At 34.0% G+C, this 19896-nt stretch overlaps 1 protein-coding gene across 11 annotated transcripts in view; it reads right to left on the bottom strand.

Annotated features, from left to right (window-relative positions):
* Rbms3 (RNA binding motif single stranded interacting protein 3) overlaps nt 1–19896 on the bottom strand; it is a 1321467-nt gene that overhangs the window by 220074 nt on the left and 1081497 nt on the right. For all 11 annotated transcript variants that reach the window (XM_058576560.1, XM_058576562.1, XM_058576563.1 and 8 more), the window contains one exon: nt 19364–19443. In XM_058576560.1, coding sequence (XP_058432543.1) covers nt 19364–19443 — 80 coding nt within the window. The remainder of the gene's footprint in view (nt 1–19363; nt 19444–19896) is intronic.

The following is a 19896-nucleotide window of genomic DNA, read 5'->3' as shown; positions in this document are numbered from 1 at the left end:
TAATGTGAGCAGTTTCCCTCTGCCACATTCTTCTTCAATGATGTTCAGCCTCATCTTGAGCCCTGAGGAATGGAGTTGGTTATCTATGGATTGAGATCTCTGAACCCATGAGCCCTCAAAAAAAACTCTCCTTTCTCTACAATTGTTTTGATCAGATCTTTTAGTCACAGCAGTGAAAAAGCTGACGAAAACAAGCACACACACACACACACATATTTTTCATATAGATATGTTCACATCAATGTGGAAAAAGGTAAAAACATCAATTTTCATTTTGATGCTATTTGTAATAGTAGGGATTGAAGGAAATAATCTGGATGTTTATAAATAAGAAACTACTTGAACACTTATAAAATGTAGAGAAAAAACAAAAAGATACAGACATGATATTCCTAATATATTTTGCAAAGTGATTTTTTTAGAAAATATACACAATTGAAAGAATTACTTTGTTTCACATAAAATTAAGCGATTATTTTAAATAAATGGAAATAAACAGTAAATGATGAAAAACATGACAAATGCAACGGAAAATGTTTAGTATTCTTTATATAGAAAGTACTCAAACTAATAAGATTAGATCAAAGTCATTTAAAAAATGTATCTGGATAGAACTTAATTTAAGTAGCTTCAAATCAAATCTAACCTGACCACATCAATTCCATCAGGTCTTTATCAGTTTGATGGACTCAGGGTCCTCTCCACTATGCAAATGTGTCCAAAGACATTGGCCTAGTTCTAATTAGTGCACTTCTTCTCTCCTTATCTTTAATGCTCAATTAAAATGGTGGCTCCCCTATATTTCTTTCTCTCCTTTATGTAGAATTGGTCAATTCTCTTTTTGCTCTTATTCTATCCCCTTTGTTATACCTCTTCCATTCCCTCAGATTGAAAATAAATTTTGAGGTCTACCTTGCATTCAAAGTCAAAATATTTAATGAATGAAAAAAAAAACTAATTCAAATGTATGCAAGTGTAAAGGATATTGAACTATCATAAGAGAAACTAGGCTGTTAATCATATAATATTTTGTGCTTTTGAACACAGAACTACATTGGGTCATTAAGATTTTATTATTTATTTATTTTTGGTCTTACTGTAGGATGACTGGCGTTCTTTTTCATCTCAGTAGATATTGCTCTCTGTTAGGTCTTTGAGAATTGCAGCTCCTTTGCAACCACAAAAAGAATTCTAGTCTTTTGAATTAGGTACCTATGATAACCAATTTTCTAAATGGTACTGTTCAACATTAAAAATAGTATTAATAGCAAGACATTTTTTTCTCCAGCATTGCAGGAATTCAAGGAAACAGAATGCATCAACAGGTCCTACTCAGTTTCCAGACCTTCCTTGGCCCATTCAATGAAAGGATGCCATACAGTTGAAGAACAGGTGGAAAGAATGTGGGTCTGTCATTTTTCTAACTGGGGCTTTTCAATAATGTGCCTTTTTTTCCCCCCAGACTTCCTTGTTCAACTTTATGTGCAATTCAGAAAAGCAAAAGAACATCATTATATAGCTTATTTTTTTAAAGAAAAATTGTTTCTCGAAGGGAAGTTTCTACCAATTGGTTATTTTCTGATAAAACAAAAGAATCGCTTTATTAGAACATCAGTATAAAAACCAAGTGCATGGTGTTCTGAAAGTAATGGCCAATTATTTCCACTCTTCTGAAAACTGGAATGAGGGTTGAAGTGGTCAACTTAAGGAGAAGGGCTTTGTACAGACTAAAGGAAGGAACCATTTAACCCCATATGAATATTAATATTCAGAAAATAAGAAAGAAAGTTTGTCATCCGCATTGAGAAGAGAGGGTATTGGATTTTTTGCTGATTGTTTTCCCTGTATTGTAAGTCCTCTCCAACCAAGAAGAGAACTTATAACAGCATGAAGTTAGCAACTAGATAACACTTAGTATTTACCATATTTTTTTCCCTGTATTGTAAGTCCTCTCCAACCAAGAAGAGAACTTATAACAGCATGAAGTTAGCAACTAGATAACACTTAGTATTTACCATGAGTCTTCCAAGAGATTTTAGTTTTTAATTTATTTTATCCATAGCCACCATTGCAGTGTTACTGCACAAAGGCTAAACAGGTTTTCTCTATTGTACCAGTGAAGAAATTGAGACACGGAGAATGTAAGTAACTTCCTTAAAGTCATTCATCTAATAAGTGGCCTAACTAAATCTTAGGATCAATCAGTCCTTTTTACTAGATCTGAATTAGAGCAATTTACATATATACTATAAACCTTAGCCTCCTTATCACAAAAATGGAACAGTGCCTTAATTTCCAAAGGTGTTTTGAAAAATAAATGGAATAAATCCATTAAAAAAAGAAAGAAAGAAAGGAAAGGAAAGGAATAAAATTTTCACTGATAGAATTGAAGACAAAATACAAAATATTCCTGCTGTCATTAACAATATATTTTTGGAGATATTAGTGTGAAAAGATAAAAATGAAGTAATCATATAGAAAGAATAACAAGAAAAACATTCTGTAGGCAGATAATAGACAGAAAACAAATATGCAGAAAATAGGAAATAACAAAAACCTGAAATTAAAGAAGGAACTCTAAAGACAGAAATTATTTTTTCTTCAGAAGCCAACAGAGTATAAAATAATTCTACCTAATCCAGGATGAATTAATTTCTGTGCCAAACCTGAATGAGGCAGCAAGAGATTAACAATGCAAGTGAAAGACTTTGATGAAAAATTTCTGAATGAACACGTAGCAAAGGTCAAGGGTAAAGATCTTAGTGCTATTGATAAAGGACTTCATTAAAGCACAAGGGAAAAAAGGTACAAATATTTATTGAAGCAACAGATCAAGCCAACATAAAGGTTAATTAATCCATTCCCCTGATGGTACAGGGTACTACAACCCTATGCACTACAATGACAGACTTGCAGAGAAATTCTGGAAAAGAGGATCCTTCGAGAAGACTAGAGCTGTGTTTGCAAATGATTTAAATTGGAAAAAAAAAAGTATGTCTAATTGCTAGTTGTAGAATTGGTTGTCACAACCAACAGGATGTTGGTGTTCCAGTACATTTATTTTATATTCTTTTTGCTTCTTTTAATTTCCATATCCCATTACTTTTTTAGAAAAATTTAATCTGGAGAAGGGAGCAATGAAATATAGAAGCCAGAATGAAAAATTATTTAAGTTTTATGGGAATGAAAAGCAGTCTTTCACTTTTGAACACTGCTCTCTACCCAAAATATAGCTTTTGAGTCATAACTTAAAATTTACAAAGAGGAACATGGTATGAGAAATATTTCCACGTGGAATCATAGTGGATGGTCTCTGCATTCACTTGACAAGCATCTACTAACTGAGTGCATTAGTAAGAGAGAATTAAGACAGCATTAAGAAATCACACTAATTTTTCTCAACTATTTTTAATTAAGTTTAGTGTCTATGTTCTAATGCCAGGTATTGGAGGAGATACAAGGATAAAAAAAAGTATAATTCTGCAATCCAGTGGGATGAGGTGAGTATACATCACTTGTTAAACAAGGTTGCTTATCACAAATGGACATACAGTATAGGAGAAAACAATTCAATGTGGAAACATAAGAATGATGGGCAGGGGAATTAGAAAAATCTGCCTGAAAGTGTAGCATTTATAATTAAGCACTTTTTTTTTTTTCTGGAAAATGAGGACAGAAGAAGATCCTGTGACTTCTGAACTGGAAGCACAAAGGTATTTTGAGAAATTGTTACAAGAAGGTTGAGATGACACAAAAGTTTTGCAGTTGTTCTAATAACACTCTGCATTTAGATGGCTATTTAGTTCTATGAAAAGTATGATCAGTGTTTATGAATCTGGGAGTCACCTCCGCAAAGTCCTGGTAAATATTTATCTGATGCCATACTTTTTCCAATTGTCCCAGAAAATGGATGAACATCAACATGGACACTTAGAATTTATTGAATACCAATCTAGAATGACATGCAGCAATTATGCATAATGCTCAAAACGGAAGAGAACCCATGAAGGAGGTAGAGTTTATATAGCTTGTCCAGATAATTCCCATTGATGGTTGTAGATCATAGAACTCAACCATCAAAGTGAAATCATATTCCCAGACTAGAAAGTGGATATCAATTTTGAAGTGATTCTGATGATGCTTTATAGATACTATTAATAATGCTAGTGACACATACCATATCCATTTCTGAAGCTGTACAAAATCTCTCAGTTAATTCTAGGAACACTTTTGTAAAGGAGATATTGTTGTCAATTACTAGAGCCATTCGATCCCAGGAAGAACATGGCAACAGGCTAAATAATATGTCCAAGTTCAAAACTGAAGAAGAGACAACATCAAAATTCAAGCCAGGATTCATCTTCCTCCAAAGGCAAAATGGCATTCTCTATGGTTTGTTCTCCAATCAATTAAATTCACAGAGGAAAAAGAGGATCTCGGTCATAAAGTTTTCATAGAAAATATAGCACAAGGGCTGGGGATGTGGCTCAAGCGGTAGCACGCTCGACTGGCATGCGTGCGGCCCGGGTTCGATCCTCAGCACCACATACAAACAAAGATGTTGTGTCCGCCAATAACTAAAAAATAAATATTTAAAAAAATTCTCTCTGTCTCTCTCTCTCTTTTAAAAAAAAAAGAAAATATAGCACAAGCTGGATGGGTATTGCTCTTTTCTTTAACATTATCATCAAAGATGAACAATGCTTGTTTGGGGGATGAGAGAAATAGAGGCGTTGTCAAAAGGTGTAGACAATCATGTCTTTTCAAAATAAATTATGTGAGAAATCTCATCTTACATTCTTTTATGTATTACATGGATTCATCCAGATAAAATTATAATTAGTTACTAAGGATGACGAGGTAAGTACTTTCCCTATTGCTGTTTCAAATTGGTTGAACATATATTTAGCTTAAAGAAATTCACCATGGTGTGATTCTATAAAAGGAGATTTTACCATTTCTGAAAACAAACCAAAAAAAATATTTTATGTGAATAATAATAGCAGATATTATACATTTAATTGTGCATCAGTGTTTAAATTCTTGTTTCTCATTTATCAGTTATCATTTACTATAACCAGTAAGCCTGGAAGCTCATCTTTAAGATGCTCCATATGATGAAATGCACTCAGAGTCCAGCTACAAGATGGGCACTTCTGAAATGAGCAGTGACCAAAAGAAGCAAAACAGAATAGCCCTTAAGACAACAACTCCTGAGTGATGTCTGTGGTTGGCTTTCTGGCTCTTAGACATTAAACTCTCCCCCAATTCTGGCAGATTCACATGCACCCACAAATTCACACAGTTTCAATTTCACAATGCCAGCACATACATATTCCGATAAAACATACTACTTTAATAACATGTTCACATAGTCTCTCAAACAGTGTCATTTGCTAATCAAAATGATAGTGCAAATGCAAACAATCTACTCATATAAAATTACCTGGAAGCTTGTTTGCACAAAAATAATCCTATAATTCATTGAATTCTGTTTCTTAATTCTTCGATTTAAATTAGGTTTTTAGGACATACCTGGTCTTTCAAAATAAGATTTTTTTTTTTAATAAGAGGATCTTTTAAACTTCATCTTTATCCTATTTTTGTTAGTCTTTTCTAATATTCAGAAGAAAGACTTGAATTATACTGTATATCAGCAATTTTCAAGGTTTGTTTCATTTTTTTTTATTTTTGTCTTAGGGCCTATATTTGTTCTCAAAAATTATGCAGGCCCCACAAAACTTTGTATATAGATAGTCTTAATATATAGTATCTATCAAGATTCACCATTTGAAAAATAAATCTGAGACATTTTTAGATGCCCTTACTAAATTTTAAAGTAATAGACCAATTACATGTTAACATCAATATTTTTATATTTAAATTATTTTCAAAAACAAAATCATTATTAGAATGGCTTCACTCCATATTTTCGAAAATCTCTACAATTCCTGGCTTAGTAGAAAACAGATTCATACATCTGCTTCTATATTTCCCCCTTTACTATAATGCAAATCATGTAGTCACCAGGACGCTCCACTCTATAGGTGTCAGAGAATCAGAATAAAAAAGGCAAATGATGTATTAAAGTTACTATGAAGATGTTTTTGATCTTGAAGACTGCTAGAAAAGATTTCAGGGACTTCCAAGAGTCTCTGGAACACCATTCAGCTGACAGTCTCCATGCTATTTTAAAGTGGTTGCATATAAAAATAGGCTATTATTATTATTATTATTGTATTTAATTGATTTTAATTTTTAAAATACACAACAGCAGAATGCATTACAATTCTTATTACACATATAGAGCACTTTTTTTCATATTTTTGTATATAAAGTATGTTCACACCAATTCATGAATTTATAGATGTACTTTTTCTTTTCTTTTTTTGCATTACAATTCTTATTACACATGTATAACACAATTTTTCATATCTCTGTATACAAAGTAAGTTGACACCCAATTTGTATCTTCATACATGTACTTTAGATAATGATGTCCATCACATTCCACTGACCTTGCTAATCCCCTGCCCCCTCCATTTCCCTCCCACCCTAGGTTAGTTTTAATATTTGACTTCAATGCTTGTGTATTTTAAGATGTTTTTATGTTTAAACCCAAGTTTCACATACATACATACACACACATGTATTCACCATTATTTTTTTAGTGCATTTTAATTATACAAAATAATGGGGTTCGTTGTGGCATATTTGTACGTGCACATAACATATTTAGATCATATCCAATTTTGATTATTTTGGATGCACTTTTATCAAGGTATAATGTGATTAGCTAACTCATACTATCAAACAGTGATGTGCTCACTCACGGAATATCTAATTACAATTTTGTCTTCCACTGCAAAAGTCTTACTGAAAGTTAAACTGTGTATGTCTTTACCAAGAAACCCTGTTATAGGGCTGGAGATATAGCTCAGTGGCAGAGTTCATGCTTAGCATGTAGGAGGCCCTGGGTTTGATCCCCACAGCACCAACAAAACAAATGAAGCCAGTCTGTTACACTCCTTAATTAAAAGTGTCTTTAGTATTTCCATTTCCAGTGAACTAGGGAGTTTGAGGAATTTTATATTTATGTTTGAATTCTCCCACAAACTATACTGAGGAATTCAGTTTACTTAAGAGTATATTTTACAGATGAGACTTGAAAGCTCAAAATATTAATGAAAACAAACAGATCACCGATCTATTTTGGTTTCATCAGAAGCAGACCTGGAAACAAGAATGCTTGGAAACTGAATTATTAGGATGTAGTTCCAGGAAAAGCCAGTAGGGGAAGAGAAAATTAGGTTCATGGAGTGAAGGTATCAGGCAAGGGGACAGAGGTAAGAAGAGTTCCATAAAGGCTCACTGCTGAGTCCTTCAAGGGAGCTATGGAGATGGTGTAGATGACACACAGGTTGCCTTTACTGGGAATCAAAGAACTGAAATACCGCTACTTTAACCCTAACAGTCATTGTTTATGGGCTGGCCCAACCAGAGGGACACAAATTGCTAGGTCTTTGTCAATGTCATTGCTCCTCAGCAAAACAGGCTCCTGCAGGCTGAGTGCAGTATATCTAAAGACAACGATGCAGACGCTGTCTAATGGAAGTTGATCAGCACCCTGGGAACACTAACGTCTGTTCTAATAACAAACAACTAGAAATCAACTTATATTGCTGAGCTGTTTTTCTTTAGGGTGTCTCTGTGACTCAACTATTATAACAATTTGATAGAAATCTCTAGTTCCAAATAGGTCTCATTTGTAGATCAAGAGAAAACTGTTGTGGTTTTATATGTACAGCCCCCGAATCTTCCACAGGGATAATACACTTGTGTCAAGGAACACGTTTTTAAAAATTTACTTACATTTTAGCTTTCTTTCCTTTTTTTTTTTTTGTTTTTAAGGAAAATATCACTTACTGAATTCATAAATAAATCTTTAACCTTTCTTCAATCTTGATTTCTAAATATTGATAAATGCAAAATGCAATCCACATAAACAAAGGCTGTTGAAGGCCTCAGTTTTGGGAGTTTTTATATGTTTGTTTTAATGGTACTGGCAATTGAATACAGGAGTGCTTTAACACTGAGATTCATCCACAAATCTTTATTTTTTTAATCTTGAGTCAGAGTCTCACTAAGTTGCTGAGACTGGCTTTGAACTGACAATCCTCCTGCCTAAGCGTCCCAAGTCACTGGGATTATAGGTGTACATCACCATACCCAGACATTTTTTTTTATTTAATCACTTGAAATATAACAATCCTTGTTAAAACATAGTAATGAGTATCAATGTTTCCTCCCCCCAGTATTTTAAATTCATGTCTCAAAACTAAGATCCCATAAGGAACTCAACCATTTGAAGCTTTAAGACACTGATTATTTCATAGGGCAGTAAATTGAGATGGGAACACCATTAATACTTTAAGTAAAATCATCTAAAACTTTCAGTTGATATCAACTTAAACCTTATAGGTTTTTCCAAAATCTAACACTTCTTCAATCATCAGAATTATTGAGAGCAAGTGTTAATGTTGAGACCTAAAGAAATACAATTTGCATGGAATTTAGATTTACAACTGGTATACTTTTCCTGGCATATTTTATATAATAGATGGTTTAAGTTAATGAGTTATTTATTTGAATTAAAAATACACTCATCAGGGAAACGTATATCAAAACTACACTAAGATTTCATCTCATTCCAGTCAGAGTGGCAATTACAAAAAATATAAATAATAATCAATGTTGGCGAAGAAGTGGGGGAGAAAAGGTACACTCATGCATTGTTGGTGGGACTGTGAATTTGTATAATCATTCCAGAAAACAGTATGGAGATTCCTCAAAAAACTAGGAATGGAACTACCATATGACCCAGCTCATCCAAAAGGACTAAAATCATCATAGTATACTGATACAGCCACATCAATATTTATAACAGCATAATTCACAATAACCAAATTATGGAACCAGCCCTGATGCCTATCAATAGATGAACAGATTAAGAAAATGTGGTTTATATACACAATGAAGTTCTACTCAGCCATAAAGAATAAAATTATGCATTTGCCAGTAAATGCATGGAACTGGAGAACATCATGCTATGTGAACTAGCCAGACTCAGAAAGTTAATGTCTAATGTCAAATGTTTTCTCTCATATGTGGAAACTAGAGCAAAGTAATGAGAAAAAAGGAGGTGGAGATTGGATATCAAAGATGTAGGGAAGTTTAGTGGAGTAGAAGAAATTTGAGAAGGAGTGACAGGAAAAGAGAGGAAATGTGAAATGAATTTAGCAAAATTACATTATGTGCATATATAAATATATTACCATGGATTTCACCTTTATGTATATTTATAAGGCATCAATCAAAAATAATAAATAAATGAGTGAAAGGAAGATCAGTAGAGAAAGGAAAATGGGAATAAGGAGGGGAAGAGAGTGGGGGCAGGAAAATGGGGACTGAAATGAAATAAATCAAATTCCATGAATTTGTGATTTTTGTCAAAATGAATCCAACTATTATGTGTAACTATAATTCACTAATAAAAGAAATTAAAAATGATGTGCTCTGAGGCCTAAGGACCATTCCCCCTTTATAAAAGCTCTCTATGAATGCTTAATTGTTTTCTAGTATAATTGTTTCTCTAGTATATCCTTATGAGAAGGTATAAAGAAACTAAGTTGAAATATTTAACAAGATAGAGTTTTTCCTGTTTATCATACAAGTAATACAAAGCAACTCATGAAATAGGTAAAAAGTAAAAGAAACTATGAGAGTTTTCCAGAGGCAGTTCATATGCATAGTATAAACCATTAAGAATAGTGTGGATTAGGGCTGGGGTTGTGGCTCAGTGGTAGAGTGCTCGCCTAGCATGCACGAGGCACTGGGTTCAATCCTCAGCACCACATAAATGCAAAATAAAGATATTGTGTCCACCTCATTAAAAAAAAGAATAACATGGGTGAAAGTAAAAGTAAAGTAAAGTAAAAGGTAAAACAAGTTCAGTGCTGATGTGTGAGTTTTCTGTTGCCCCTATAACAGATCGTTAAAAACTTCAAGTCATAAAACAAAATGGGTTTCATATCTGGGGAGAATACAATTCCTTGCTCATCTCAGCTTCTCAGGGCTCCCATACCCCTCCAACCCCAAGGAGGTGGAACAAGTCTTTTTTCACATTGTATCATTCTCATGTCTTCTACCTTTCTCTTCACTTTCAAGGTTGTGTGTGACTTACCAGGTAATCCGGGATAATTTCCCTGTTTTTCCATCTATTAGCAATATTAATTTCAGTTGAAACCTTAATACCTATTTTCCATATAAACTATTTTACAGTTTTAGGGGTTAAGAATAATGGATCTTTGAGAGGCCTACTATTATTCTGCCTACTACAAATATTTACGTACTTATTTTTTCAAATAATTATTAGTAATATTTTGTGCCAAGGATTGGTTTAGATGCCTGAAACAAAGGGCAAGGTGCAGTACTTGTATCTAAAGGGACTGAAGAGTCTTGTTGGAAAGAAAAGAAAAACAAAAGGAGAGATAAACATCAAAGATCTTTCTTAGAAAAATTTACACTCTACTGGGTCAAATGTGTCTTTGAAATATGAGAAATCTAAAAAAAAGAACATACATATGCAAATGTCCTATGACATGTTTCTTTTTGTACTGAAAAAATGATTAAAATAATAGTAAATTAATTGATTCATCATTCATGAACTTAAAGACATGAGAAATCTGAGGAAGCAGATAATAAGATAAACAAATAATAGCTGGTTCCGGCTTGCCTAATGAGTGTTTTCATTTATATTCCTTTTAAAATATCTCCTTCAGTTTTGTAGACTTTCATTCTAAAGACTTACATCATATACATGGTTTTGTGTGGTAAGGCAGGCTTTTTGGCAGTTACTGGGAGAGAATGGCAAGTATTCAATGCAGAATACTATCCATTTCTTTAGAAATTGGCTAGAATTTATTTCAAATCAAACCTATTAGATGAGATCATAGATTTGGAAATGTACTAAACACTTAATTATTCTGTTTGGTCTCCCTAGTTGGTATCTTAATTGGTCTGCAGCCCCTCAACCCTCTTTGCTTCTTAATAAGACTTATTCAGATAGATACTAAATGGTTTTATTGCTCATTAGTGATGCTAATTGAAGGCAAAGCCAACATGGTCTTAGTGATAAAATTAAGGCCCTATCATTTATTTGATAAGTTTTTACTGTAAAGTCTTTAATTCAGAAATTTTGGCAGACTTGAATGGTGTTACTCTTTTAGAAATAATGTTTGAAGATTATTCATGATTTTGAAGATTTATCGAAAACTTCCTCATCTCTTTTCCCCATTGCATCAATTTACAAGTACTTTAAATTATTAGATCCTGCAACAAAATGACATCCTAGAAGAATTCTGCTGCTACTCATGGTGCTTGATGCATAATAATAGAAAAGATATGTTCAGCAAAGCATTAATAAGGTCCTACTGATAAGAACTACAAATTCTATATAATATTACAATAGGGAGCAGGGCAGTGTGGAATTTCCTCTAGGCAAGAAGCAAACATTATTCCAAAAGGGACAAAAGAATAGACCAGGAAACTCTCTTTTCTATTTATTCTCTTGATAGCCACTTTTTCAAAATGAAAAAGAAGAAAAACAAAGTGAAAGTGTAGCTCAATGACAGTACCAGTGGCAAAAAGTTAAGATACAGACAGGATTTCAATGTAATTAGGCAAGACCATTGCCAGGAAAACAAAATTTTTCATTGCACTGGACCAGAATGAGTTCTTTAAAGAGATAATGATTAGGCCAGCAGAATAACACCTTGCAAAGCAAGCAGTCTTGGAAACATGCTTCCAAAAACTAACTGGAATATTGCTCATTTAAGTTTCGTGCTCTTCTGAACATTTAAAGTGCTCTTTTTCTCTCTTCTCATTTCTTGCTATTTAGATAGATATGTGTGTGTACAGGATTTTTTTTGAAAAAATTAAGAAAATATGGATTGACATCCCTCAAGGTTTTCCTCCATGTTAGCTGCATGTTTGTTCAGCTGGAGATATGCACACCTCCCCCACACACACCCTCGGGAAGCTCATTGTAAGAAAATACAAGTATGAAGGGCATTCACTTCATGGAATTGTACCCTCCAAAGAACATTTATTGAAGGCGTACACTGAGCTAAGCACAAAGCCCATAAATCTACAAAACATGGAAATGATCATGGTTTGGAAAAGTCAGAATCAGGGAAGATTAAAAAAAGTTACTTCACTATCGTTGACACTTTTTAACCTGCTCCTATGATTAGAATTTCAGGAGCATCAGTGTGTGAGATTAAGTCATGTAGTCTCAAGAATTATTGAAAAACCTTCCCATATTATAATCAGAAGCCTCCAATTACTCAGCTAAAGATCACTTGCACTTTACTTCACCCAACCACAGGCATGCACGAGTTCATATTTAACAAAGACCACACTTCAACAGTTACCTTTGCGGTAATAGTAATTCCCTATGTCTGGACATCTTTGCTAGCACTGTGACTGCTTTACATCCCTTGAATTTTCATCAACCATCCACTTCTTTATGTCAACTCTACTAAAACCAGTCATGCCACTACTGTTTTTTTTTTTTTTTGTCTTTTTTCATGTTTCTTGTTAACTGCAACCTTCATCAACCCAAAGCCATGAATACAGGATACTCTAGTCCAGGAAATTCACTTCGCTCCTTTAGCTGGGTCTCCCTTCCTCTAGACCAAAAGTTCTGAGTCAAAAAGGGATTCTCCAATGTAATTATTAAAACTCAACTTTAATTTCCATTCTCTAAAAGCAGAGTCTAGGACAAAGTAGCTCAATTAGGAGCTGAAACCAGAATATGGATATGATGGAAAAGAGAAAGAAAGGCAGGGAAGAAAGATAAGTCAAGAAAGAATGCCTTCATCAGTATATTGCTACTATGGGTAAGAGCCCAAGGAACTATGGAGATCATGACTCAGACTTGACCATCAAAAGGAGGATAGGCTGGATGTCATCCACTGATTCCCACTGATGGAAGGTTTCCCCAAAGTCTACAGAAGACCTGGGGTGGTTGAGTGGACATTTCTAGATTTTTCGTGAGAAGTAAAAGCAAAAATATTAGGTATGAAGCCAAGGTAAAATGCTTTAAGGACACACAAAGACTGTCTTCGCTAAAGCTGAAATCACAATAGCATGGGGCACAAAATCTATTTCAATTATTTCTAGTCTCCTGAAGATGAATCTTTGTCCCCTTTATATCTAGAGTCCTAGATGTTTACCTTCACAAAACCATATGTGGCTCCACAGGAAGGTTGAGATCAAAGGTTGATTGACCAGATATGTTTTCATAGAATTCACACTGATTCAATAATGTCACTAGCCATAGAGTTTTCTGGCTGCTCTATGAAGTTCATTAATATTCTAATTGTGCTTTCTCCACCATAAAAAGGAATTATTGGTTTGATACACAGAAATCATCTAGAAGGCATCACTAACATAAATATGAGAGGTATGACAAAAAGTTGCACTTAAATATTACCAAAGTCCCTTTACTGAGGAGAAATCCAAAATGATATCTGATTGGGGATTGTAGTGTTTACAAAGTATGTTATACAAATGAGATTTTAGTTTCACAAAGATGAAATACTTAAAGTTGGATACTGTTTCACCTGAGCAAGACAGTAAGGATTTTTTTTTTTGCCTAAATAAACCAAAGTATTTTTCTATTTATTACCTGCCTCTCAACATTAGGTGCATCTGTGGACTTAATAGACTGGCATAACTGAAGACACACAAATTAGGACTTTCTTCAACATTTCCAACTCCTAAAAATTCTGAGTGAATGTGAGGCATGGTAGTGCGTGCCTATAATTATTCCCAGCAATTCAGGAGGCTGAGGCAGGAGGATCACATGTTCAAAGCCAGCCTCAGAAATTTAGTGAGGCCCGAAGCAACTTAGCAAGACCCTTTCTCTAAGTAAAATATGAAAAAGGTCTGGGAATGTTATTTAGTGATTAAACATCCCTGGGTTCAATACTTGGTATCCCTCCCAAAAGAAAATTATAATTGAAAAACCAATTACTCAAATGTTCATATTTTTCAATATCCTTTTCAATATAAGTAGCATTTAAATAAGTTGTGAATATTTTATTCTGGGAGGAATTTTACATTTAAACAAATATTTCTTCTCTCTTTTTTTAAAATTATCGTATTATAAATATATTTCCTTGCATGCTCTCATAAAGTATATGCATATATATAAATATATATATATATATATATATATATATTAAATGTAATACACACACACATATATATACATCTACAATTCCATTTTTATTTGCATCAACACAAAATAGTAAAATTACTATGGTCAAGCATCAGAAGGCACATGAGTTTTATTTTATTTATTATAAAAAAACATGTTCTCTAGTACTTCAATATTTGTTTAAATTTCTGTTGGTAACAGATGTGTTAAATTTGAAAAGGTCCTATAATGGTAAGCTTCCTCTCAAACCTTCCCTACCTCTTGGGGTTAATTGGGATGAGAAACAATTATCTAAAAATGAGAAAGTCCTATCAGAAGTGGATTATTCCATTTTCTTCAGGAAACATTCTTTTACTGATAGGAACATGTGCTTACAGGCAAACATCTAGTCTGAGAGCACACCATGATTTATTTTTCTATAAGCCAGGCTGCATGTTCTGTTCATCAATACATGTCCTTACATGTGGAAGCCTTTTCCGCATGGTGCATTGCTGTGCTCCAGGGGCTCTTTGAAAGTGAGCCTTTCAAGTTCATGCCCTACAGATCCCTGAAGTGTCTGGGAACTTACCCTTTGCTTTTGCCAGATATTTGAAATTGGAACGCTTTGGGGCTGCACAACATTGCTGTGTGATTCATTACAGGACAAAGAAATGTCTGGGGTTAGGCAGGCAAGCAACTAATGATCCTTCATTTTTGTCCAGAAAGCATCAAGATCGATATGTAGGACATGCAACATTTATGGAACACTGTGTTTTCTTTTTTTTTTCTCTAGGGGAGGGAGAATATACTGGATGATCTTTTTCTGCAGATGGCAACAACACTCAAATGATTGACACTGTTTAACACCTGCCTCTATAGCCTCTCCTTCTTACCTGCTCATAGCAACACTGGTGCCTGATTTTGTTAACTTCCTGTATCAACTACGCTCCTACTCAAAGTTTGATTTCTGGCATTGATATTTAGCTTCACTATTCCAGGTAATGAAAACCTAGGAATAACATTATAATCTAAAGTAAACAAGGTGGGTTTGGGGAGATGCTAAGAGGCATTAATGATTCATGTTATACTCATTAAAATTAGATATTTTATGAATAAATTTGAGGAGTCCAGAGGGAAAGCAAGATCCAAAAGAAGGTATATATAAAATTCCCTCCTAGCTCACATTATCTATCAGGAATGAAAACTCCATATCAACATGAATCATGTTTAAAGAGAAAGTTATTTTCATGATGATTCAAATAAAAATGGTGCCAGCAACATAAATGTGGTCAATGTTTTATGTCCTTGCAAATGTCCTTAACTATGAAATGTTAGGATTTGAAATTCAAAGACAATGGCACAGTGATGCACCCCTGTAATCCTAGTGGCTCAGGAGGCTGAGGCAGGATGATTGCAAGTTCAAAGCCAGCCTTGCCAACATAGCAAGGTCCTAAGCAATTTTGGGAGACCCTGTTTCAAAATAAAATATAAAAAGGGTTGGGGATGCAGCTCAGTGTTTAAGTGCCCCTGGGTTCAATCCTGGGTACCAAGAAAATAAAGAGAAAGAAAGAAAGAAAGAAAGAAACAAAGAGACAAAGAAAAGAAGAAGAAGAAATTAATTAAAGGCAAAATGTCAAAGTTTTGGGTTGAAGTAGTTATTTTTCTCTTTATTTTATAAAAATGGCACCCTAGGAAATTTGAAAACTATATGTTCATCTCAGGAAAATAATTAGCTTCACATATCCTGGGGGAATAATCATTATTTTCTTGAGCAACAGACATAAAAATGGCATTGTATTTGCTCAATAGCACATGCAGTATTTCCCCAATACCTTCATAAATGGAGAGGTCAGCAAGGGAATATGGTACCCATTGCTTGGTACTTGCTTCGAGTAAGATTAAAAGCAGAGCTTTTAAAAAGAACCTAACTTATTTTGCATGTAATCTTTTTGACACCAGACTTGGTGCCTGAGAATCTCAGGCCATTACTGGATCACTGTGGGTCCTCATTTACTCGGTCTTAAAGTCCTACATCAAAATCATCAATGTGCAGTTCTGAAAAATCATCAGTTTCTGAACTCAAGCATGCTAAATTTTGGTAGTGCAGTATACTGAGCCTTTTCAGATTTTATTGATTTCTATTTTTGTTTTAGGTAGGCCAAATCAATTAATGTTGGTTTTAATTAGTACAATCACAAGCAAGGACAAGCTCACTAAAATACTGTATTGAAATTGGTTAGGAAAATGGTCACTTTAAAAAATAAGTCAAAGGACTATCCCCAGCTATCAGGACTAGTGATATTCCTTTTTCTGTCTTCAAGATGGAATAAAAATTTGGATTAAGATATGAATTTCTGAAAATAAGATTTCAATGATATCTGACAAAATAAGCATTGAGGATGAATAAAGACAGATAACATAACCAAATTTGATTATACCAGGCCTCACATAGAAATGATACCAGTAAAGATTTTACTACTGAACCTTTAAAAATACCCATATCTTACCTTATGTCCTCTTTTATTTCACATATATTTACATATCAATGATTAAGTATTTTTAATTACCATCTGAAACTTCTATTAAACTAATTGACTTCCAAAGTGATACATAAACAAGCAAATTTGAGAATAGATGCTGATCAATATTATATGTTCAATTCTATTATATTGAGTGCAAAGCTCATAAACTATATCTCTAAGAGTTTTATAATTGAGTATCATTTTTTTTTCTTATTCCCATGAGATCTAAGTGAAGAGAAACTTATAACCAAATTCCTGCTATTCACAATGTTTCCATTGGGTGTAGCTATGATATTAGATAGGTTAATGTCACAGTCTGTGTATTCAAGAAGGACGCCCGGACATTTGAGGATTTGCAGTGACATTCTTTGTCTTAAGCATTAAATTGCATTAGTCAACTGTATGCTCTATGGGGAAAACCAAACAAAACATTTTAAAATCAATTGGGTCAAGAAGGATTTCAATGTCTTTTTTTCCAAAACAATGAAATCTAAAAAGTAAAATACCCATGTTAAAATTTAATCAACAATAATTTCCACATAGTTTTCTTGCTTTTAAATTTCTTACAAAACAATATAACTCATACCTAGTTTGAATGCCTGCTGCATAAACAGGCATCTGTTGTATCAACTGGGATAAATAAGAGGAAAATCCACTAACAATGCCTTTCCTTGATTCAATGACAGGTCTGAACAGAGTGTCTTAAAATATCTGTTTATGCTAAATGGGGGGAAAAAAAAGTATTTCTCCTAAAATGCAAGGGCAGCTTACATGCTGAGATGAAAACTGCTAACTCCTCTCTTAACAACACCATATGTCTCCAATTGGAGCATAATGCAGTCGGTTCTCTAGGGGATGTTATGCATGGGAGATAACCAGATCAAGGCACAGTCTCTGCTGTGTGTTCACTCACTGATTTACCGGTCATCAGCTACTTTGGGTCTTCCACATCACCCAGTGTCAGTGTGAAGGGTCGTCTTGCTTTTCTGACCACCCACCCACCCACTAAATCATAAACAAAACAAAAACAAAACAACTCCTGACTCTTCCACAAGAACATTTTTTTTTTGCCCACATTTCCCTTCTCTATAACCTTGAGCTATTTTAAGGAACTAAAATACGTGTCCATCCCTATATTCTTTAAGGAGCTTTGTGGCACAAACACTTTTGAAATCAAGCTTAGTTTTCCTTCCTGTAAAAAGCAAAAAACAAACAAACAAAACCCCAAAACAAACAACAACAACAACAGCAAAAAAACATTCATCACAAAAATAGTTCTTATTGGAATTTTTCCCAGTTTAACCCTTCAGTCTTTTAAGTTTTTATGCATTAGTGAAACTACATTTTTTAAATTAACTTACATATTATCAAATACTTTACATGTAACTTGCTGCCAGATTAATATCAAGTTGAGGCATTTATAATACTGATACACATGGTATATTTGACTTTTCTTATGCTGAATATAACTCCTGAGAGCATGAAGTTATATCTTTTATTATAACATTTGTAGAACCTTTGCCTAAAAATTCCCCCTATAAAATGCCATGGGGTAGTCTAATTTGGAACTTCTCCAATTATCTCTAATGAATGGATAGTATTTTTTTCAAAAGTTTCGGTCTGTCAGTAATCGATATTTTTATAAAATATAAAATTTGGCATTTAGAATTTTTGACAGTGTCAAATTGCCATAAATGTTTCTGATTGCTTACTTTCCTTTCTGTACTTTTCTTGTCATGGACTTCTAGGAAATGCTTGGAGACGGGCATCAATCTGTGGACTCCACCGTGAATATCACTGTTTAATATTTTATAAACTACAAACTACAAGGTGTCAACATTAATGATAAGAGTTATAACCTTCCCTGATGTTTTAAGCGCACTCTTTTTGTTAATGAACTTTGCTGTGTTTTTCTTCTATTTTACTTTAGCCAAGAAAATATTCAGATAAAAGGCCAAAGAAGATACACTAAGAAACTTTTGAGAAAGATGAGTTAGTGTGTAGTACTTCATAGTGGAATAGGGAGAGGGAGCATGGGAGGAATAGATGAACTCTACATAGGGCAGAGGGGTTAGAGGGGAAGGGAGGTGGCATGGGGTTATACATAATTGTAGAATGTGATGATCATTATTATCCAAAGTACATGTATGAAGACACAAATTGGGGTAAATATACCTTGTATACAACCAGAGATATGAAAAATTGTGCAGTTTATGTGTAATAAGAATTGTAATGCATTCTGTTGTCATATATAAATAAAAAAATAATAATACACATTCATGCCACTCCACTGAGCCTCAGGATGCTAAAGCCAGAAGATTGAGAGTTCAATCTCAGCCTCAGCAAAAGCAAGACACTAAGCAACTCAGTGAGACCCTGTCTCTAAATAAAATAAAAAATAGGGTTGGGGATGTGGATTAGTGGTTAAGTACCCCTGAGTTCAACCCCCAGTACATTTCCCCCCAACAAATGCAGATTTATAAAAGCAAAGTTTTTCTTTCCAGTGACCAGTGAAGGGCCTTACCACATAATCATTTTAAAAATAGCAATAGGCTTTATTAATGACATTTCTTACCTGGGATGCCTGGTGGTGTTTTCAGATATTTTCCATTAAAATGTTGAATTACCACTTCACATTTTTCAGTAGACTCCATTCTGGCAAAAGAAAGTAAACAGGGGATCATATACTTTTGTCAAGTTTTGTGCATATATATATATCAGAGACAGGTGGGAGGAGATAGAGAATAAAGGGAGGAAGGAAAGAAATTAGAAAAGGAAAACAAAAGGCAATGGAAAGGTTTGAGAAATTTACTCTTATTGTCAATTTTTGCCGTGACTGTGATGACCAGGCTGATAAAGAACATCACAAAGCTATCATTTTTGTTCAAAGTATCATTCCCTGTAGTGAAAATTGCCCATGTGGATGGCTCTCTGCTGGAGCTTCACCCAGAGGAAGCCCAGAGACATTATCTTACTTAATTCACACAAGAATGTTTGGCAACTGAAAACATTCCATAAATGCCTACCGAGTGAATGAATTAGCCAATCTGAAAGGTAGGTCATGTCAACAAGGGCACTCAGGCTTGAAGACATGAACTATTTTTCTAA

The sequence above is a fragment of the Marmota monax genome, unplaced genomic scaffold, assembly GCF_021218885.2.
Source record: "Marmota monax isolate L192 unplaced genomic scaffold, Marmota_monax_Labrador192_F-V1.1 WCK01_AAM20220418_F8-fsc00021, whole genome shotgun sequence".
Lineage (NCBI taxonomy): Eukaryota > Metazoa > Chordata > Mammalia > Rodentia > Sciuridae > Marmota > Marmota monax.
Note: the sequence above shows the minus strand (reverse complement) of the source record. Positions and strands in the feature narration are given on the sequence as shown.